Below are 22,386 nucleotides of genomic sequence, written 5' to 3'. Positions count from 1 at the left end.
TAATACATTATTTATTTAGGTCTTCAAAATGTCTGTGGTGCTGCATGTGGTTGACAGAGCATGTTCTTGTTTGTTAATATTATATGGCATCCCGTTTTCCCAAGACACTTCAATAAATGCATGTCTTTGAATAAAGCTGGGATTTTAACAGGCATTTTTTCCCCCTTGTGTTGTAACTGTAGCTTCCCAGATTCTTAGCTCTGATTTCTCTTCTCTACAACCGCCTATTTTAAACAGTTCTGGAAAGATCTTCACTTCTTTAATGTTTGGTTTTGGGTATTTTTTTCTTTTTTTTTAAATGCCTTTTTATTGTTACTGATAGGTAAAGCTTTATAAAGTAACAGTTTGTGTCTTGATTCTAAATATCTAGCCCAACCTCTCCCACTGCTCCCAGGCACTAGAAGTGTATAAATACCCTTAAATTCAATTAAAAAATCCCTGACATGAAGGGTGGAGCACTGGGCTCATATTTTCTGACAGCCCACAAAACTTACAAATCAAAAGACACGAGTGCAGTGTAAATGAGGGTGAAACAAATGGAATACAATACCTGGAAATGAATGAGTCCTGTGAATGAACATTGGCATGTACATCCCCGGCCCCATATGAAGATTAAAGCGAGTTGTCTGCTCTAGAATTGCATAATTGCTTCTGTGACTGATTTGGTGCTGCTCCATAATAAGTTGTGAACACTGTATGCTGACCTGGTTAATGGGATGTTTACTAAATGGATATATTTGTGTAGTTTAATAGGAGGATGCTTGGAAAAATTAGCAGGATGAGAAAGAATGGCCGGAGAGAGTAATTTTTCAGCAAGTGCTGGCGTTGTGAAGAGGAAGGCAGAGGCTGCCTTGCCATTGGCATGTGGGGGCTTGGAGGGGGAGGTTGGATGGGGCTGGATCCCTGATTTTCATGGAACATCCTTGTCCTGCATTCCTGTGGGAGTGGCTGCTCCAGCTGGGGTACCCAGACTCTGCCCCCAGTGAAGGTGCTGCCAGGTGGGGATGTGTGTGCCCCTGGGAGCAGCCTCATCTGCTGCCCTAACAGCTTCATTTGCTAAACTATCTTTCTGGAATTCAGCTATTTTAAGTACTATAGGCTAAGATAATTATTTCATGAAGTAATATTATCTGCAAATTAACCTTGGATCTCTGTGGAGGTTCAGAAAGAGCGAGATAAGGAGTTTTATCACAAATTGCAGACTTACTGGGTTTAACGTAAAGGCCGTGGCAAGTAATACATTTAAACTGCATTTAAGTAGTAAAGACCAGAATATCAAAGTCTAAAAGCAATAAACATTAAATTATTCAGAAAGTTTTTATATTTTCTTTCTAGTTTATATGTTCTTTTCGCACACTGTCATTTAATGAGGTTATATTCTGATTAAAGTAGAAAAATAAAAAAGTAAAATGTTTTATTTCAGTAGATAAAAATGTAGCTTTTAAAATATATCAGCTTGCCCTGTGTAGTCTGAGCTGGCTGTACAATTTCCCCTTCGTTCAGCATGGTTGCTAACTAACGGATTTTGGGGGGAAAAGTCCCCCTTATATAGAGTTTCAATAGAAATCCATATTTTAATTTTAAGTGACAACTAATACATTTACTGTAATCCCTTTCAAATATTCTCTGGCAGGGTTCCCAGACATATATTTTTGAAGGTTAAATGGTTTAGGATTTATGTATTGTACTATGTAGGTGTATTGGCTTCGAGTGTCAAGGTTTTGCTAGCAAGTGAGCTACAGGGGAGGAAGAGAAAATCAGGATTAAAGTGAAGCCTGGAGGGGAGGGAAAGTGTTTTAAGATTTAGGTTTATTTGTTATTATCCTGGTAATTAAATTGATCTCCCTGAGTGGAGTCTGTTTTGCCTGCAACTGGTGAGTGATCCCTCCCTGCCCTTAACTCACCTCATGAACCTTCCATGATAATCCATGATAATCTCTCCCCTGCCCAGTTGAGAAGGGCAGTGGCAGAGTGGCCTTGGTGGGCACCTGGTGCCCAGCCAGAGTCAGCCCACCACAGCAAGTCAGTCTGAGTAAGGTACTGAGTTTATAGGGCCCCCTCATTGCCAGACACCAGTTTGTGGCTCAGAAACACCACAGCTGCAGCAGCAACAATTCTGCTGGTTAATGACCTGTGTTTTTGAGGGGCCCAGGGTGAGGTGCTGGGCTGAAAAACTGCTTTTTGCTGGTTGCAGGGCTCTCTTGGGTATCATTACACAGGGCTGATTAATGTAGTGTGGATGTACCTTTCTGGCAGCTCAGAGTTTTGACTGTCCAGAAACACTTCTTTTTTTTTTAATAGGCTGAAATTGGCATGAATAAGCGGCAGTAATTGAAATAATATTCCACAAGGTTTGCATTTCAGTATGGCAGTGTGATTAAAATTGGTCCTGCCTTTTCCTCTCCCAGGGGAGCCATTGTGTGCTCCATGGCTAATGAAGTGGAATGAGCACTGTGATCAATATTTATGGTGTCGCTCTGGGCACCTGCACTTCTTCCAGCCCTTCTTGCACTGAAAAGCTTGAGTGGAGGTTCCTGACTCGAGCTGTTCATGGCCCAACTGCAGCTTGAGGAGAAGGCTGCAGAGACTGCTCCTGGTAGTGTTTCTCCTGGGGGTCACATGCCACCTGCACAGATTTGCTAGTTCTCATTATTGACTGACACAAGTAGGAACTTGATTTTCTTAGTGATGTGCCTTCATGTCTTCCAGTCATCCTTTGGTGTTTGGGCTCTCCCTGTGTTGGGAACAACCCCCTTTGGGGCACTGTATTTTGCCACTGAACACACAGATAAGATGACATTTTTGGATTATTTCAGCAGAGTTTATAGACTTCTGTCTGTGGCTTTTCTTCTTTTTACACTCCAGTCGCCACTACAGGTTCTGTATCTGCTGGGGACAGTGTTTGTTTAATTCCAGCATGATGCTGTGGAATATCTACTCTGCACTTTTGCCAGTTTGGGAGCTGCTCCCAGCTGTGCCAAAATATCTTTCTGCAGCTGCTTATGAAGTCTGCAGACTACTTTCTGTCCAAATCAGCCTTGAACTACTTTATTTTCTTGTTTCTTGACCCCTTCAAGGCTTTCCCAAAATAATAATATCATCTCTAAACTCTTGGTGGGTTGGTTTGTTGCAAAGTTTGCCCATTCCCTGGCAGTGACAGCAGCTGGAGGCAGTCCAGTGTAATTAGTAAGTATTTTGGAGACTTTGCCTTGGCAGCCCTATTAAATATGTGCAGTGAAAGCAGGATTAGTATGTGGCCTTATCTCTTTTTTTTCTCATTAGGGCATCTCGATGATCTGTAAGCTCATTTAATTGGAAATTAGCCATTCTTATTAACACAGGAGATACCCTTTGGTCTAAATCCTGACATTGGATAAATGTATATAGTTTCCACTAAGGGGAAAGAAAATGCATCCATATACTCTAGGGTGGAAATTTGCCCTTTTGTGTCCAGTGCAGTTCTCCTGGAAGAGAATTTCATTTTCTAGTAAAGGCAATAAATTTTCACTGCTCAGATAAGTGACTACAGAGGTTCATCATCAGGATTTGAAGAAATAAGCCTCCTAAGAAGATGGATGATGACAAGGGGAGTAAGAGTTGTTATCCAATCATTTGTCATGGTCCAGAACATTAAGATGTATTGGTAAGACCCCAAAGGTGTGTAGAATTTCCTTTTTTCCCGTGTGTAATAAGTTACCATATGCAGTCAGGCAGTATTGCACTGTCTGAAAACTCATTCTGCATCTCTTTGTATACACAGCACACAAGTGTTAAAATCCTGTATATTGCTGGGAAGTATTCTACACATCATCTAGGTGTAGCCCCACAACTACTGAAGAGAGAGGCTGACTTCCTGACTCCTCACTTTCCTGCCCTTCTCTCCCTCCTCCATCCCACTCCAGTTGTTAACATCTCTGCCTTTCCTCTTTTGCTGTGAGTGTTCTGCTCCAGGCTTTCTCCGGAGACTTTTCCCTCTGATTTTTCTGTGGTTCCCTGCTCTGCAGCCCTTGCCTTCTAGTTCTTCCCTTGTCTCAAAGCTTCAAAACCACAGAGCAGCCATGGGGGATTGTGTCAGCTAGTGAAAAACTGGATTAAACATTCATGGCTGCAGGAGTGCTTGTTAGCATATATGTATTAATTCAACATTTCCTGCTGGTTTTCAATATGTTGGGAGGTTGTGTTGCCAATGAGGTGACTTAAAGTCCGTAATGGAATAGGTTCCAACTAACTGCTTGAGACCAAGTAAAAATTTTGTTCTGCTTGTCTGGCTTCAGAGAAAAACCTTTCTCCTTACTTTTTAAAAGAGAGTATTCCTCTCTAAACCAGACATGGTTGAGACCACGTTTCTGCAGGTTTTGTTGAATTCTGGCTCGGTAGCTGGGATAGCTGATTCTGAAAGTCCACCTTCGTATAGGAGAGACACACCATTGTAGTTTGCTGTGGTGAGCTGCTCCCTGCATTGCTCTTTGGTGCTGGGAATTCGTGGAAAGGTGAGGTTTAACTTGTTTTGTCAGGGCTTGTTGTTGCACAGAACGGCTCAGTAGCTTAAATTTGATCCGAAATTGAGAGCTGGCACCGCCTGCCTCCAGGAGGACCCCATGAGTTTGGGAGCCCTTTGCACCATTTCTGGCAGCATGTCTTCAGGTCCTGCAGGCGTTCTGCAAACTGGCCATGGTGGGGAGACCTGTTCCTGTGGGTTTAGGTGTTAAACACGTGGCTGTGTTTCCAGGGAAGCAAAATGTAATTCTTCTGAGTCCCAGGCACGTAATTACAGCCATAATAATAGCTATCATTTTTGATGCCTCAGTGCCAAACATAAAGGTTGTTGTTTCTGTTAATGTTTTCAGAGGACTCTGTTCTGCTGCTTTTTCACTATTTGTGCCTTATCTGTGACTGAACAATTACCAGGAATGTGATGAGGACATGGTATGCAGAAAGTCACCCCCTTGTCTCTTTTGCTGATGGCTCAGAGGAGTGTGCAGTGCTGCTATCTCAGCTGCTAATCAATGGAGCTGGAGCTAATGTGCGCAGTGACCTTTGGAGGAGAGAGGAGCTCTGCCAATACTGCACTTGCAGTTTGACTCAACTCTTACACTTTGTCATCTACTTGACTGCAGGAGCTCCTCCCTCACCTGGATTGCTGGATCAGTTGCTGCTCTATCCACCAGGTTAAGAGATGCCCCGAATTTCTCTTGTGTGTTAGTCCTGATGTTTTTCTTAGCCAGGTGTCGTTGTTTTATGGGTTAGGTTATGGATCAGGGTGACCCCTGATCCTCCTGGTCTAAATTCCTTTTGTGCTTTGTTAATTTCAAAGCGATCCTGCATAGCTGTACACTTCACAGACTTTGGGGAAGTCAGTGGGATTTTTCACTGCTGGAATTAGACACAATTTACAGCAGCCCATGGGTGTGCAAAGGCTATTCTCTAGCATTTCCCCTCTCTGCATTTTTATAGTGCTTAGGAGTCTGATGGATGGAGCGCTCAATTATTTAGCATCTGTCAAGTTTTTGCTTACAACACCTAAACAAACACTAATATTACATAATTTTTTCTGAATATATAACATATAATTCTGCTACAGCAATTTACAAATGTATGAAAAACACACACTGTTGCTTAACCATCCCTTTTAAGGGAATAGGTTTTGGATTGAAATTTTAAGTATGCATGAAGACAGTAAGATACCATTTGCACCGTTAGGATTTCAATAATGTATGGAATTAGCAGAGCTTTATTATATTTCTGTGCCTGCATGCCCTTCATAGAGTGAAAGTTGTAATAAATATAAGTTCAAAGGTAAAATTTTATTGCTGTGCATGAGGGGAGAGAAAATAAATTAGAATAATGTAATCATGCTCATATATGTTATGAATTTTGAACAGTGTCTATTAGAAAGTTTGTCAAAATGTGCTTAGCTTTGAAAATACAGATTAACGCTGAAGGTTTTAATATTGTTCTTCTGTATATTCCTATTCCTTGCAAATGTAAGTGTAAAATATCTCCTGCCGAAAGCAATTGTCATGAAACGACACTTTCCTATTTTAATAGCTGAATAATCAGAACAAAAATATTTTCTAAGTTGCAGAGAGGTTATTGCTTTCTTCACACAAAGAAATTTAGTGGTAGAAAACCAAATTTTAGCCGGATATTCTTCGCTTTTTGTGTTTCTATTCTTATATGTGAAAAGCGTGTCCAAATGTCTCCTGACAGCTTTGACACTTCTGGGTGATTAAAAATGGGGTGAGGTGTGCTCATCTGATTCCATTTACTGATTCTGTATTTTCCTTTAATCTGGTAGCAAAGTTAAAATAGCAGCTCTCTAGCAGGAGCTGGAAAATCTGTTTGGGGATGATTGGTTGGTATCAGTATGGACCCTTTGGGCTTCTTTTTTTTTTTCTTTTTTTTTCATACTTTGGAGCAAATAAGGACCAGGTCAGTGTGGGTGGGCAGCTGCTGGCACTGAACCCAGCAAACATCAATTGTCTGAGCTTCCACCTCAGCACATGGTCCTTCAGCCTCTCTGAGACAGCCCCAGGTTGGTGAAATTTTGACAACAAAGGCAGTTCCTTCTCCTGGTTTTCTTCCTTTACATTCCTTTTTGTTGTCCTCTGTCATCTCCCTCTTTTCTCCTTCTGTGAGCTCAGGCTGCACCATGAGGGCACTACAAAAGGATTGGCAATGACCTTTTTTTGACATTTTTTCATACAGTCTTCAGGTTTTAGCTCTGTCACTCAGTTTGGGAAAGCTGAGCAGCTATTGGTGCAGACTCCCCTGTTTTTTAATGTGTTTTAAACAGTTTGGATGCTGAATAATTGGAAAAAACATTGATGAATTTTTTGTTTTGGTCGTTGTTGGTTTTTTTGGTTTTTTTTTCTTCCTGAAAGCAACTGTCACCTTTAAATCTATGGAAACTTTCTGGAGAGAGAAAAATATCAGGAAACTTTTCTAAATAAACAATTTTAGATCATGATAGGTGGCTCCTGCCTTTAAATTCTTCTGTTGATGCCATGGTGGCTGAGGTGCAAGCAGGATGAGGCTGCTGTTCCAGTATAATCAGTGAACCAGTTCCAGAGGGTGGAGCAGTTTAGAGACCAAATGCAGTTTAAATGGCACTAGAGGAATGATGCACTACTGTCTGAAAATGCAGGCATTGTTATTAATGATGTAATTAAAGTTCCACCTCATAGGCAAAGTGGAAGCACACAGAAAATATTGTTAATATTGTGTTTCCTATATTTGATTTATCCCCATTTTAAGTACTAAATGAAGTATGCAAAACACAGTGGGAATTAAACACTCTGCCTAAAATTCACAGCTTTATTATGTAAAAGTGGTTCAAGCAGAGGTCAGGGTACATTAGCCAGAAGTAACTGAACCCAGCTGAAAATTGTCTAATGTACTTTACATGCACAGCTGCTACTTGGCTAAACCTGGGTGTGCAGTAGGAAGTTCTCCTCAGGAACCAAAGGTCGTGGCTTGCTGTTTGTGTTGTTTTGGTCAAGAACAGATCTCAGACATTCATCCAGACCCTTGACTGATGATCATCTGTGGTGCTGGGTGTATTTTCTTTATTACAATTTTTAGAAGCTCAGTTCTGAGATTTGTGGATCAATTAGAGACAAAATTGAAAAAGATAGTAGTAATAATAAAAATAAAAAATAGCTGGTATTTGGTCCTGCAGATTCTGAACGTTTTCTGATGGATAGTGGGAGCTCTCAGAGTTGCTTTATGAGCTTAGGCCAGACTCTGCAGCTGAACTAGAACGCATTTTTGTGTTAACTGCTTCTAAATGAGCTCTTAGTTTTAAGTAGTTGGCATAAATCTAATTTTAATTTACTGTTTTCATTTTCTTTTGCATTGATCCTCTTTTTTGTAGAGATTCAATTGCAGACTTGGAGAAAGAGGTTTTTTAAAGAGTCCAGATGGTATTTCCAATTATTTATTATCATTAGCATTCACTGTATATGAAAACAAGACTTTTGCCAACTTAGATCAACCTCATCTGCTGCACTATTGTTTATGAATTTTCAGGGTCCTGTGTTAATGCCAACTCACTTTTGGGGTGGTTTCTGGGGCTGCAAGAGAAAAAGGGTCTACTATTGCCAATATATTGCAAATTGCCAATTTACTTTGGGAATATCACTTGGATAACAATCAGTGATAGGTTTCTCATGCTTATGAGGAAATGAGCAAGGCATGTCATAATTAAGAGTAGCATAATCTGAAGAAAAATCATAATAATCAAACCAGAAGGTACAAAAGATTTGCATTTTTCCATGTCTGAACACAAAAGTTTTCTTTTTGGGGTCAATGGCTGTGTGAGAGCACAATTAGTTTTCCCTTTGTAATAAGCCCCTTACAATTTTTTTTCAAGTTTTGACATTGAAGATGGCACCTCAAGTTGTCAAAAATAAAATGTTTGGAAATTCACAGGTATGTTGCATTCGATATAAAATGCCACCTTCCTTTTTTTGAGCTAAAATGCCTGAATTCTTTCACTATAATTATTCTCCCCTGTACAAAGATGTAAGATGAAATGGATTCTGTGCCCTATTGGAGTGAACAAGCCCACTTATATTTTTTTCCTTAAAGTTTTGAAAATACATGTATATTTGATAATATTTTAATACATTGAAAATTTTTGAGTGATTAGTTTCTACAATATTTTGTGTTGTTTTGCATTTGGAACAAAGCAGCACAGAGAAAGAAATAGAGGGACACCTGTTTCAATTACACCACAGCAGCAATTTCAACAATGAATCTTAATTGCAATCAGTCTTGATCAACCCACCTGTGTAGATTCCCTCATTTACAAGGAAGAGGGATAATGCAGAGAAAATAAGGAAAAAATTGAAAAGAAATAGAGGGGAAAAAAAGCCTGCAGAACACTAATATGGATTATGTTATGTTCTTATAGTTTAAGTTTTCAGATTGCTGTGCTATGTTAATTATTAGGAGCAGCAGCCTAAAATTTCCCTGCTTTTCTCTGGGGATACAGTCAACCCTTGTTTACTTTCAGCTACCACTTGAGCAATTTCTCTTCCATTCAGGAGGGATTGTGCAAACAGCCACGAGGTACAACTAATTCTGCTTCTGTGCCCAAGCTCAGCAGGTGAAGGTGCAGCAAATTCCTTTGTTAAGGAACAACTTGTCTGTCTTGTGTGGGGTAGGAGAGACACCAGAGCTGATGTCTCTGTGGGTAACCTCCTGCAGATGTGTTGGCTGTTTTAACCTTGAGTTTGGAGATGTGCTGCCCTGAGGTATTCTGGGACCTTCTCTGCAGGCCTGGCAGCTGCTCACTGACGTGCCTCTCCTGTGCTGGGCTTCTGTGGAGCTTCCTTGGACTCACAAATGAGTTTTCTTAGGTGCATTTGCATAAAGAGAGAAAAGAATTGTGGATAAACAGTCCAAATTGCAGTAGAGGATGTATAGGGAAGGAAAACAGATACTGCTTTTTTTTGTCTATACTCGTCATCATCTTTTTCTCATAACCTCTGTAATGGTCACTTGGACATAGGTAAGGGACAGGATTGTGGCTAATTGTGCAGGGATTTGGGTGAGACTTCTCATTTTAGGGAGATTTTGTAACATTTTTCCAGACATACATTGCTTTCCATATTCATTATCCTTGCCTCTGTCATTTTTTATACATTTTTGCTTTTACTTTTTCCTTATACTCCTGCATTGTTATTCCTTTTTTCTTCATTGTGCATTATGTGATTAAAAATGTTTTTGTAGTGGCATTTGGCCAAGTCTTTTGACTCAAAACCTTAAGGATTGTCTCATCTCTTTTGTATTTCCCCCCCATAAAGAATGCCCAGGTTTATTTGTGTTTGTTTCCTCTTGTCTGTTGTGATTGGCTTGTTCTATTTCACAGCTTCACCTTCTTTCACGCTCTCGACCTCCTTCCTCTTCATCTCTTTTGCATCCTCTTCTCCTCCATGGGGCTCTGGTAATAGTGATGGACCAGTGCAATTAAATTTATTCCATACACCACTGCTTTCCCTGACAAACTGACACCTCTCTTTTCTGCTGTTCTTACCTGTTGACTGGCATTAAGCAAAGTCAGCCAGGAGCCAGGATTTCAGTGGAGTGTGACATTCATCTGTGGAGATGACTGAGCATGGCAAGTCCTGGATGCTTTCTTCTCTAAAGCTGCCTGTGCAATGTGGGAAAAAAAAATAAATCTGTGATGTTGTGATGAGATGAAGATGTTCAGGAGGGTTGTAAGAAATTTCTCCTATTGTAATTTGATTGTTATTGCGTTTAAATGTAACATTTTCCTTAATTGATGAGATGCCCAGGCCAGGATCCTGCCAGCACACAGTTTCTCTGCATGCAGTTGCTCTCAGCAAACTGGCATGCAGTCAATAGGAATCCCTCTGAATTTACTGCTGTCTGTTGACATCTCACTCTGTTACAGGAAAGTATTTAATCAAAGTTTATTGTCATTCTTTTCTGAGATTTAAGTGGGACGTAAAATTTTACGATACATATAGTATTTTAGATGACAGCTTCATTATTTCCACTGAATAATTTGAAATGCTACAAGGAGAAATATTGATGGCAAAGTGGTAATTGTCATTAAATATGCAGCATTTTTGCAGCAGTCACCTGTGCAAAAAATAAATTTTCTGAACTTCTAGGTAGCAGTGCAGAACGGTCTGAAATGCAATTCCTTTGTCTTGGGCCTTTTCCCATCATGGAGGTCACTTGAGGCTCCAAACATGTTCAAACATGAAAACTTCAAAGTGACTTTGCAATTTTTCTTTCTAAAAAATGAGCATGGTATCATATTATTGAATGTCAAAAGGAGAACACTTGGTTTGTTATTGAGTTGATCTTTGGGTTCCTGCTACCTGATGGGATTTTTATTTATTTTTGCTGCCTTAGTTGTCTCCTGTCCAGTGGACATTCCCTTTTTCCTGAGCCAGGAGGGATGTCTTTTGCAGGAGTAATTAAGAACTGTGTCACGGGAGGTGGGCATAACAGGTCACTGGGAAGAAGGAGACAATGCACCAGAGCTGCAAGGCAGGGTGTAAAACAGACAGGTGCAGTTTATTATTGGACTGATTCCAAACAAAACATTCCTGTTGGTTCAGTGCCTCACCATGGTGTGCATTACTCAGGGCTGTGGGAGTGGCTTCTCCTTCTGGAATGCAGAAGACAGTGAAAAAAAAATAAAGTTTCTGGAAAAAAGCCAAGTTCTTCAGTTCAAGGAGGGTTTTAGGTCATTCCTTATTTTGTTTCTCTTCTTGGGAAGAAATTAGTTTGCTTTTAGTGAATGAAAAATTCTGCTCAGGATGGTGCTTCTCTGTTACCTTGTTAAAGAATTCGAGTGAGAGACCAGTACATTAGGTCTTTGTTAGCATTTGTGAGCAACTTTGTTAGCAAATATATTTACAAAAATGCCATGCTTGTCTTCTCTTTTGTAATTACTACACCCCGACATGAAAGAAAATGGATTAAATCTTTCCTGTAAAATGCTGTCTGTTGGGTATATCTTGAGTATTTAGCTTTATAATCACTAAACTATTCAAGTACAAGGCAATCAGTTTAAAAAAATGCCATTAGAGATGGTCAGGATGCTTGCAATAAAGCATTTTGAATAGAAAACGGTAACATTTTTCTTAACTACAGCTTCTTTTAGGAAAGCAAGCATTCAGTGAGGCTGAGAACAATCAGTGCTTAAGGCATGAACAAAAGAGCATGTGAGAGGGGTCAGCTGAGTTCTGAGGATGCTGAGGGTGCTGTTTCAGTTCTTAGACCTCAGGCAGATCAGAAGCTGGATCGTGTGGGTTGTGCTCTCAGGTGATGGTGTCTGGTTGTGCTCTTGCTCTCAGCTGGTGCTGGCCAGCACCCACAGGTGCTTTTCCACTGGGCACCCTCCAGCCTGGGTTTTGTGATCTAAATGCAGGACCCAGCTCTTGGCCTTGTCAAACCTCACACAGCTGCGTCAGCCCTTTGATCCAGCCTGTCGAGATCCCCCTGCAGAGCCTTCCTGCCCCCCAGCAGGTCCACACTCCTGCCCACTTTGATGTTGTCCATGAATTTGCTGAGAGTGCCCTCGATCCCCTGGTCCAGACCATCAGTAAAGATGTTAAACAGGGCTGGGCCAGTGCTGGGCCCTAGGGAGCACCACTGGTGACAGCCCCAGCTGCATGTAACTCCAGTCACCACCACTCTCTGGGCCTGGGTGTCCAGCCAGGCTTTCACCCAGCAAACTGTACCAGTCCAAGCCATGAGCAGCCAATTTCTCCAGGAGAAATCTGTGGGAAGTGCTGTCAAAGGCTTTGATAAAGTCCAGATAGATAGATCCACAGCTGTTCCCTCATCCACTAAGTGGGTCACCTTGTCATAGGAGGAGATCAGGTTGGTTAAGCAGGATCTGCTTTTCCTAAATGCATGGTGGCTGGGAATGATCCCCTGGTTGTGTTGTAGATGCTGTGTGATAGCAGTCAAGATGATCTGCTCCATCACCTTCCCTGGTACTGAGGTCAAGCTGCAGGCCTGAAGTTCCCTGGATCCTCCTTCCAGCTCTTATTGTAGCTGAGTGTCACATTTCGAGCCACCAGTCACCAATCACCTCTGGGACTTCCCTGGATAGCCAGGACTTCTGGTCAGAGATGGAGAGTGGTGTGGTGAGCTCTTCTGCCAGCCCCCTCAGTCCATTTGGGTGGATCCCCCATCTGGCCTCACAGAACACACTTGTGCATGTAAAGATTATGAAAAGATCTAGAAAGATTATTCAGCCATATGTGAGATAAGAATTACACTTTCAAGGTACTGAGTGGACAGTTTGGAAGCTCTTGAGAATTTAATATTCCCTTTAAATCTGCGACAATGCATAAAGCACACTTCAGCTATGTCCTCTTCTAGTATTTTTTCATGGAAAATTAAAGATTATTACCTCCCTTTGTAGTATACAGTAGTTTTCTGAGAATTCTCTGCCAGGCAGCTGGTACAGAAGAAATTCCCCTTCTGCAGTAATAGAAGGCAGTGATTAAACCTGAACACGGCGAATGGAGCTATAAAGTAAATCAAAGCGAGTGTTGAATTGTGCCTTCATGCACCCGGTGGTAAACTCCTTCTAACAAAGCACAAAGCTTCCTTTCTTTGCCCAGGAACTGTGAATTGCAGCCTCTGTTTGCAGTGTTGCTGTCACCTGCTGTAAATCCAGTCTGAAAAGAAATTGTGGAAGGAAGAAGTTGAAAGTGTATTTGCCCCCCTTCCCCACAGGGTGGTCACACCACAATATGTGACATGTTAGCTTATGGGTGGAAAAAGCCACCTCAAAGGGGCCCCAGGTGTTTTAAATCATCTTCTGAGAGGAGTGGTTTGAGTTTTTAGAAGTCTGATTAAATCAGTGGAAAGGCTCTCGTGGCTTTCAACAAGTACTTCTTCTCTGATGCTTAGATCTGTAGCACAGGTGGAAAAAAATTGGCTAAATTCAGAATTTGGTGAACATCGTGGCACTTTCTGGCCATAAAGTCCTGATGTAGCAGATGCCCTGAGCTGTGGATGGAGGGGTGGGGCTCATGCTTTCAGGGCCAGTGTCCCACCTCATTGCATCTGGTTCTGAAGCCTGTCCCTGGCTGTCCGTGTGATCCCTGTCAGTGATGGGAGAGGAGGACAGGCGTTTCACCCTGCTTCACCAAAGCATGTAATCTCTGGATGCTGCTGTACCACTGACTCCTAAACCAGCCTGCCCCAGCTGCCCTGCATTACCTGCTGCCCTACAGACAAGCTGTCAAACCTTTGCAGGGATTTTGAAGCTTAGGTGACGTGGGAAGACAGCTGGTATAAGCCTAACAGGTTTATTTGCTGTTTTCACATTGGTTTTTTTCTGAAGGTAGTTTTCAGCATTAGGTGAGCATCCAAAGCAGCAGTGGTGATACAGAGGCTGCTCAAAGCAGATTCAGCTTGGTTTTCCTTGGGATGCCAATTGCAGCACCGATGGATGGGGGCTCTGTGTAGGGGGGTGGGACGCTGAGCCTTTCCAGGTGAGCACAAAGGAAAGGGAGTATAAAACCAAAGTATTTTTAACCATATCTTGCAGTCTGATTGCTTGCTGGATCTGCTGTTCCTTCTCATAATACGCTTGAAAAGTTTTATCTGTGCCTCGAGGGTGATGAGCCTGTCTTCATTTAGGGATGCAACTGCAGATAATAGCACTGTGCTCTTGACAGCTTTATGTGCTCACAGCCTGCCTCTCTTATTTACTCACTTGTAGATGTGGGCTCTTGTAAAAGCAGCTCAGTTTTCTCCCCTCCCAGTTATAATTGCTTCCTGGGCTGCCTTGTTACAGAGCCTGTTCCTGGAGCGTGAGGTGAAAGAGGCACTTTCGGCCGTTATAATTTTTTTTTAACGTATAATTAAGGCTGGATAGTCATTATGGTTTTTTTCCCTAGGTTCATAATTAAAGAAACCTTGACGGAGAGGTTTGTAACTGTTATAGGGGCAAAAGAGGAGGAAACATGTGAAGGGACCCTTTTGTTTATAAACAGTTGAGCTTCTAGAAACTTCAGATGTAGCTGAAGTTTCTTGAGGATCCAGAAATGCTAAGTAATTGAACAGTGTAGCAAAGTCAGTCACGACTGCTCATCACTTAAAACACATTTGTAAGACATTGGGTGGAATTCAGTACTAAAAGAGATATATTTTATGCATTTTTAGGAATTATGATGTCCTTGTAAATTCTATGTAATTACTCAAATTTCTTATTTAGAAAATAGCTTCTTTTCCTTTCTAAAAACAATAGTTCTCTGTGTTGTATTTCACATGATGTCCCTCATGTGCCTCCTTTTGGTGCTCATTCTGGCAGTGGTTCTTTTGGTTGGCAGGTTTTCTCCACTTCTCATCAGGACGTCTGGTTTGGTCCAGGTCTCTTGGTTCATCTGCAGCAGAAAGTATTTTTCTCTTTGGTGGTGGTGGCACAATAGATTGATAATTTTAGATCTCCTAGCTTTTGGGTGAGAGGCAAGAGTCAGAAATAAGAGTGGCTCATTCTGATGAGGCTGAAAGGGAAGGACCAAAACTTCTCTGGCCTACAGGAAAAATAAATCTGACTTCTCCAGAAATAAGAGTGGCTCATTCTGATGAAGCTGAAAGGCTTCTCTGGCCTACAGGAAAAAGAAGTCTGACTTCTTTGGGGACCTGCACAATTTGTGCTGTGGAAAATAAGTTCTGGAGGTAGGGGTTGCTAGAAAATATGGGGCAATAATCATTAGTTCTGTTGAGATAATTTCATCAATAGAAAGCTGTAATATCTCATTCCTTTCGCTTACCTCCTTCAGAGAGTGGACTGCAGCCAAGATGTCACACACTGAGCTTGAAACATGTGGTTTTTTTCTTCTTTGCTTTCCTGAATAAATTTTTAAGATAGTTGTTCAGGTATTACACTTTGTAGCCTGAAGCCTCACCCCATGCTGTTCTGTAGCATATTACTCCACGGGCAGGTGGACATGTGACATCAAGTCAGTCTGTTTGGAGCAGGCTGTGGGTATTGAACCAGGCTGTGCCTCCCTCCATGTCTGTCTTGTTTCATTTGCTCCAGGTGAAGAAGTTCCACATCACCTCTGCTCAGAGCTTCCCCATCCCGAGGTGGTGGCTTGTGAGGTCCCGTGTGCCAGGGACTGTGTGCTCAGCGAGTGGTCCCCGTGGTCCCCCTGCTCCCACTCCTGCTCCAGCAAAAACGCCGAGGGCACTCAGAGCAGGAGCAGGTCCATCGTGGCCCTTCCAGCTGAGGGTGAGTGCTGAACATTTCTGGATAATCACTGTTCCTTTAAAGCTTTGGCTTCCTTTCCTGAGCCGAGCTGTGTTTAGATCAGAGCTGATCCCAGTTCCTCAGGAATCAGGGACAATACTGAATGCTTGTCTCTGCCGAGAGACTAAGAGATCTTGATGGGCTGGAGTTCATGTGTCACTTGGAGAAATTCTGTCACAGCTGAAAACTATTTACTTCAGCCTCTGAATTGCTGTCTGTTGAGGCCTGTCTGGGTGTGAATTTGGTTCTGGAGAGCTTCATTCTCTACCAGTAAAATTGCTGCTTGACAGAGTCGTCATGCAAGTGTCTTTATATAGGAACATATCAGTAATGATTTAAAAGCAGCGAGCTGTGAAAAATGAGAAAATGGAAAAGGACTTGCTTATTTATTTATTTTTTTAATGTAACACCTGGAATGTGTTGACCTGCTTGTTGTAGTAAGTAAATAGCTCTTGATAAATACATGTCATTTCTTCTTGATCTTCATGGGCGTATAATGTATCTGTTTTTTTGCATATTAACATCAGTGATACAATTTAAACAAAGCTTTTTGTATTAGAAGTGTAGTCTTCTAATTCAGTTACACATGTGGTAATTAATTTATGTGTTGGTTTATCTCACAGGATTTGGAAGGTCTTGGATCAAGTGCATAAAAATTCATAAAATGTGAAGAGGTCCAACAGACTAAAGCCTTGTTGACATAAAATACGTGCTAGTGCCAAAACTAGGTGCAGTTAATGCAGCAAAACACTTTTAGATGCAAATCTAGTCCAGGACAAGCTCTGTTAAATGCTATTTTGTAAATTGTAATTAAAGCTCCCCACTGTTTCTGGACTAATGTAAGGACTTGATCTTGCAAACCCTTACTCACGTGGAAGGTCTGTATTCACATAAACATCCTCATAAGCACTTGTGAAGAAAATTGGGACCCTTCAGGATAAAAATAATTATTGATTGAATGATAATAACTACTACTAAAAAGTCTATGAGATAGAGAATAATTAAAATGAAAATACAGTTGGTCTCATATTTTCCATGGAAATAATGCATCCAAATAACAGATAAAACATGGAATTACGAGTGTGAAATGGTGAAGGTGTGAATTCTGGAAGTACAGAAGCACAATCATCTTAGCCTGAAAGGCACTAGCCTAAAAATGGTGTACTCTGAATACTTGAAGTTTCTCTGAATTGAATACTTGAAGTTTCTCAGGAAGGAATAATTAACTATTAAAATCAAACTCCCTGACTTTTTCTGTGCATCTTTAGCAATGATGTTATGATTTGCTGTGCAGACTCACACATCTGTGTTCAGATAGTGACTGAAATTTGGGAGAGTGGAAGTGGAGTTAATGCCATTATCACTGCAATGTTAAGGCAATTTTGAATTACCTGCTTTCTCTACCTTTTTCATACCCAGCTCACACCTGACTTGTACAGAGCTCTGGTACCTTTGCAAGGGCCATTTTGTTTGGCCTCTGTCATTGGAGGAAGTGTCTGTGGCTGTGGCTGTACTGTTGAAGGACTTATGGAAATTTTGGGTCATTTTCTCCATTCTTTACCTGCTCCCAGAATATGATAACCAGGAAGCTGTTGATGAAACCTGAATTGATTTCAATCAGGTTTTAAAAGATAATTCTTTACACAGCAAGTCTGAAACTTGGTGCAAGAGGATATAACGGAGCAGACACTCCCAGCAGGTGTAAAATGAATTATAGGAGCTGCTGAACATCATAAATAATGTTTAAATGGCTACTGGAATGGCCAGGCAAGGGCATGTTGTCCTGCTTTCTTTGTACAAAAATTATCAATGAAATGCAGAAAGTGGCCAGACCCTTGTGCTCTTTATAACATCATCATCTCCTGCTTACAATGTTGCAGGCAAGTTTGGATAAGACATTTTTTATATGTTAAGTTAAATCAGCCTGGTTTGGGAGAGCTTCATTAACGCATTGTAACAAATATAATATTAAAAAAAGCCGCCTTAATTTTCCCCTGGGAAATTCAAAATTTGAGTTGGAAATGTTCTTTAGTTTTGTTTTTTTTTTTTCTCTTACAAATGGATCAGGCATTTTGCCATTTGCTTGTTACAATTTTTTATTTTTAAGATGTGTTTCAAACACACAAGAAAAAGAACTGGTTTGTGTTTTTCCTGCCAAGTCAGATTCTTCAGGAAATAAGCTACCTGGGACATCTTCTACTTCATCATCGTTCTAAACATTTCTGAGACTGAGCACTGTGTGGAACAGTCCATTTTCATGAAAAGATGAATGGTAATGTGACATGATTATCCAGTGGGTTAGGTAATTTGTCTCTTTTTCTTTTCCACTGCTGTTCATTGTGGCCATTTGGGACCTTGCCTTTTTTTCAGGAGGGTCAGTCCTGCAAGGCAGTCGGCATCCCTTTGACATCCCTTCATCTCCTGTTGATTTTAGTAGGGTGTAAATCTGCTCTGAACCTTGTGGTATCTGTCCACAGCACTTCAGCTCTTTCAAAACCTCCAGCACTTTGGCTGTGTCTCAAGTTGGCTGGGTCCTCCCTCCTGGAGGAGAGTGGTTTTGATTTTGGTGATTTTTTCTTCTTTCTTCCTAAAATGACAATGCTTACTGTTAAATTTCACTGCATTACTCCATAGCTTTTGAGCTAGGATCATCTGCTTTTATGGATAAATTCAGGCTGCTGGCTGGAGTGTTACAGCTTCTGGGGAGGCTCCTCAAACTCCTCAACTTTGGGGCTTTGTCACCAATTGCTGACAAAAAGTGCAGCAGTTTAGCAAAATCTTTGGACATGAGTTTGAAGGATGGTCCTTCAAAGAAGTGAAGGCTTCATGCTCAAAACGTGTCTTTAAAGTTTTTTCCTTCCTTGATTTGCAGATGTGGGTTTCATTTGATGCATCCTGCTGTCATTACAGTTCAGCTTCCTCTGCTGCTCAAATCCTTAAGGCAGCACATGAATGGAGTCCAAATATGAGAGAGAGAGATGTTCCTTCTTGGGAGATTAGCAAGGAGAATGAACATAAAAATAATGCTTAATTCGTCTTTAAACCTGATTGCATGTTTGCTGAGTGATACTGGCATTTAAATGGAATTAACTTGGCTGTGTGTAGGAGTTATTGATAAAGTCACTCAGAAATACACTTTGCCTGTTTTTGTTTCCATTATGCATTGGAATACAATTTTATGCAAGGCTAGTTTAATGAAGAAACAATATTTTAGAAGGTTGTTATTGCAGCCATAAAGGTCAACAGCTTTATTTAAGCTTTATTTATTTTTTTTTACGGGGATGGAGGGGAAAGAGAAGGTATTGTGCAAACCTGACTTTTAAAAACCATTTTTCCGTATCTTCCTTTTGCTACATGCTGTGAGATGAGGATGTGGTGTTCTCTTGACCCTTTGCAGGTGGAAAAGGCTGTCCCCCTGAGCGAGCCCTGCAGGAGCAGCGTGCCTGCAACGAGCACCCGTGTGTGCATTTCTTCTGGGAGGTGTCTCCCTGGAGCTCCTGCTCCGAGGACGTGCTGGGCACTGCCCTCAACACCACCTCCAGCTGGAGCGGGGAGCCCACCTGTGGGGTGGGCATTCAGACCAGGAAAGTCTTCTGCAGGAAGAGCAGCTCTGGCCAGGTCACTCCCAAAAGGTATGTAAGGGAAGCCTGACAGTGTTTGTTTATAATATACGTGATGCATAAAGGCATTTTCAGCAAGTGTGTGGACTCTGCAGCATTGACATAATTTCATTTCAGGACTAACTCTCCAGGTACTACTCCATCACTGTTGTAACAGGTAAAGAAACCAAATATCCAGCCCGTTTTAACTTTCCATGTAAATCCAGGCAAAAAGCATGCTTTCAAGTGGTGGAGATTTTTTGCTGTGGTTCCTCTGCTACTCTAATGTACAGTTTTCTGCAAATATTTTCCCTGAAGGACAGATGTGAAGAAAATATGAAATACATTTGAATATAATGTTCAGCAACTCCTTATTAGCAGTGCTCTAATCAAATAGAAAAAGTAAATAGATTTTGCCTTATATTTACACTCCAATAAGGGAGTACCATATGTGTGATCTATATTGTTCACTTGGTTTATATAACTTCCATAAAGTGATAGCAACACAGCAAAATTACCTATTCTGCAGTAGAAATATCCCAAATTTTGCTTTGCTTTACTAAATGAGGAAAATAAGTAGCACAGATGTTTTCCTTAATATCGAAAAATCAAGACGTTGCTAATTATTTTCTCACCATTAATGAGTCTAGAGACTTAGAACTGAGTTTCCTTTCCTTCTGTAACTCTCAAAACAATGCTGTTTGTGTAAGCAGACTGTGCTGATTTCAGTAAAGTTAATTAACATTCTTGAGGTTAATGGGGTTAATTAAATAAAAGGAAAGAAATCTGGTATTCGTGTATGGCTCAAATGCATTGATAAGCTTGAACTTTACCTAATTAAACATATTGTTTATAGAGTTATGTAATGCCTAAAATAGTTGCTTGGCCCCTCCACTCTTGAGGTGGTATAAGAGGAAATGGAACTGAAGGGGATTAGTAAACACTTAAGTAGCTGAATCATGGTTTTAACATTTTTTTTCTTGTATGGATTAATGGCACATTCCCCCTTCAAACGGGATCATTTTGGGTTGCATGCATTGCCTAGTATTGTTGAGTGATCTTTTTAATGGAAATTAATAAGGAGTAAGAAAAAGAGTAATTCCCTTCCTGTTCACCACTTGATCTGCAAGATCTGACAGATCCCATAAAATTGTCCCTTTTCTGCTCTTCAAGTCCTCATATATTAACTGTGTCTGAAACTTTTATTAGAATGTGTATGACATGTTTTCCATGTAGGAGTTAAAAATGAATGAAGAAAATCACAGAGCTCTTTGTACTGTATTGCACTTGAAGCTATTTTTGTGTTCCTTGGAGGTTGAAAGTTGAGGAATATGTCATCAGCCCTTACAGACAGGTGGTTTGAAGGCTGTTGCATGTTGTGCTAAAACAGGACTACTTTATAAACATAACTACTCACTTTCTTTGGTAATAAATATATCTTTTTTACTGCCATGAGCTTTGTGGTTTTGATGTCACAGACAGAGCTACATTTAGCCCGTAGTCATCAAGCCAAGCTCCCCATTTTTAAAAACATTTTTTTTTTTTTTAATCCTTGAAACATAATAAACTCAGCTGAGTTTCATGAGTGAAAAGAAAAATAAGGCTTGCTCTTAAAAATAAGGCCCTGTGTGCTCACAGCCCTGTGAAAGTCTCAGGAATGGAATCTTTCTCTATAGTTTTAAGTTTTTATTGTTTTATCCGCAGGTGTCCGGAGTCCATCCGGCCCGAGGCAGTGCGGCCGTGTCTCCTCCCCTGCAGGAAGGACTGTGTTGTGACACTGTTCAGTGAGTGGACACCCTGCCCCACAGCCTGTCAGCCTGGTAAGCCTTAAAGAAGTCAAAATTTGGGGGGAAAATTAGAGCATTGGCCTAGAAACATGTGGCAGATGAAGTTCACATCAGTCTAGTAATTTTTAGGACATTCATCTGCATGAATTTTGGACCTGAGGACTTCAGACTTTGACTTTTGAGTGGATGTTCATGGGCAGGTGGGATCCTTGCGAGCAGCTTTGGAGATATGAATTCTCTTTGCCTGGAAAAAATTCCTTCTGGGTTTCTGCCTTCAGAATGACAGCTCCAAGGCCCCTGTGCTGTATGGCTGCACATGGAATTGCATATTGCATATTGCAATTACATATCAAATGTAATTTTCTTAACCAGCCTGGGTGTATGTACAGGGGTGTGCAAGTATCTCCTGTGCTTTGTGGTTTTTCAAGGGCCAAACATCTTTGATCTTGTTAGTTAACTTTGAGGCACAATGAGTGTACAACAAAGTTTCTTTATAATCATCTAGTGTTGGGTTTTCTGACGAATTTGTGTTTCATTAATTGTTCAGATGAAAGTCTGCTCAGTTATCAGAATACTTCATTATTGTTGGTAGTTTCCTTGCCCTTCAAAGATTATGAGTGGATGCTTTAGCATAGTCCTTGTTATATTTTACAGGAAAATGAGTTCTTTCTAAAACAGTGAATCCTGTTTTAATTAGCAATTTATTTTTAGACTTTAAATGAGCTGCCTATGAAGGAGTAGAATAAATTACCTGGTAAATTACTTTGTTTATTAAATAATAGTCTACAATTAAAATGAGAAGAAATTAATTATTTAACCTCCTTGGCAGTGTTATCATTTTAATATAATTCTAAATTAAAACTTCTTAGATGAGGGAGTTTGTTTTTTGCTAAATCTGTTATTGATATGGCTGCATTGCAAGATTTTTTTTTAATTTGCATTGCACAATTAAAACCTCAGCATGATAATGAAATTTCAAAGCCACTATACATACGTGAGTTGTTAGGGGTGTTGTGTTTTTTTTATAGAAAAGTTGTATTTAATGAAAGCAATATACAGATGGTGAATTACTAATCAGATCAAGCAGGAACAGGTATTGCCTGGCAGATTTAAAATTAATTGTGTACCAGCATAAGATCAGAACTTAGACAAACATGGAATCATTAAATCAGCTTTACACAGAACTTTACCAGTTGAGCTGTTTGTAGTTTATCTGAGGAAATACATCCAAGTT

General features: G+C 40.6%; 1 protein-coding gene across 1 annotated transcript in view; it reads left to right on the top strand.

Annotated features, from left to right (window-relative positions):
• The window catches only part of THSD7B (thrombospondin type 1 domain containing 7B), a 259,051-nt gene that overhangs the window by 106,862 nt on the left and 129,803 nt on the right, over positions 1-22,386 (top strand). The window contains 3 exon segments of the mRNA XM_031057310.1: positions 15,557-15,748; positions 19,164-19,398; positions 21,070-21,185. Coding sequence (XP_030913170.1) covers positions 15,557-15,748; positions 19,164-19,398; positions 21,070-21,185 — 543 coding nt within the window.

This window comes from Geospiza fortis, unplaced genomic scaffold (assembly GCF_000277835.1).
Source record: "Geospiza fortis unplaced genomic scaffold, GeoFor_1.0 scaffold112, whole genome shotgun sequence".
NCBI classification, from domain to species: domain Eukaryota; kingdom Metazoa; phylum Chordata; class Aves; order Passeriformes; family Thraupidae; genus Geospiza; species Geospiza fortis.
The sequence above is the reverse complement of the archived record's forward strand: the minus strand, read 5'-3'. Positions and strand labels throughout refer to the sequence as shown.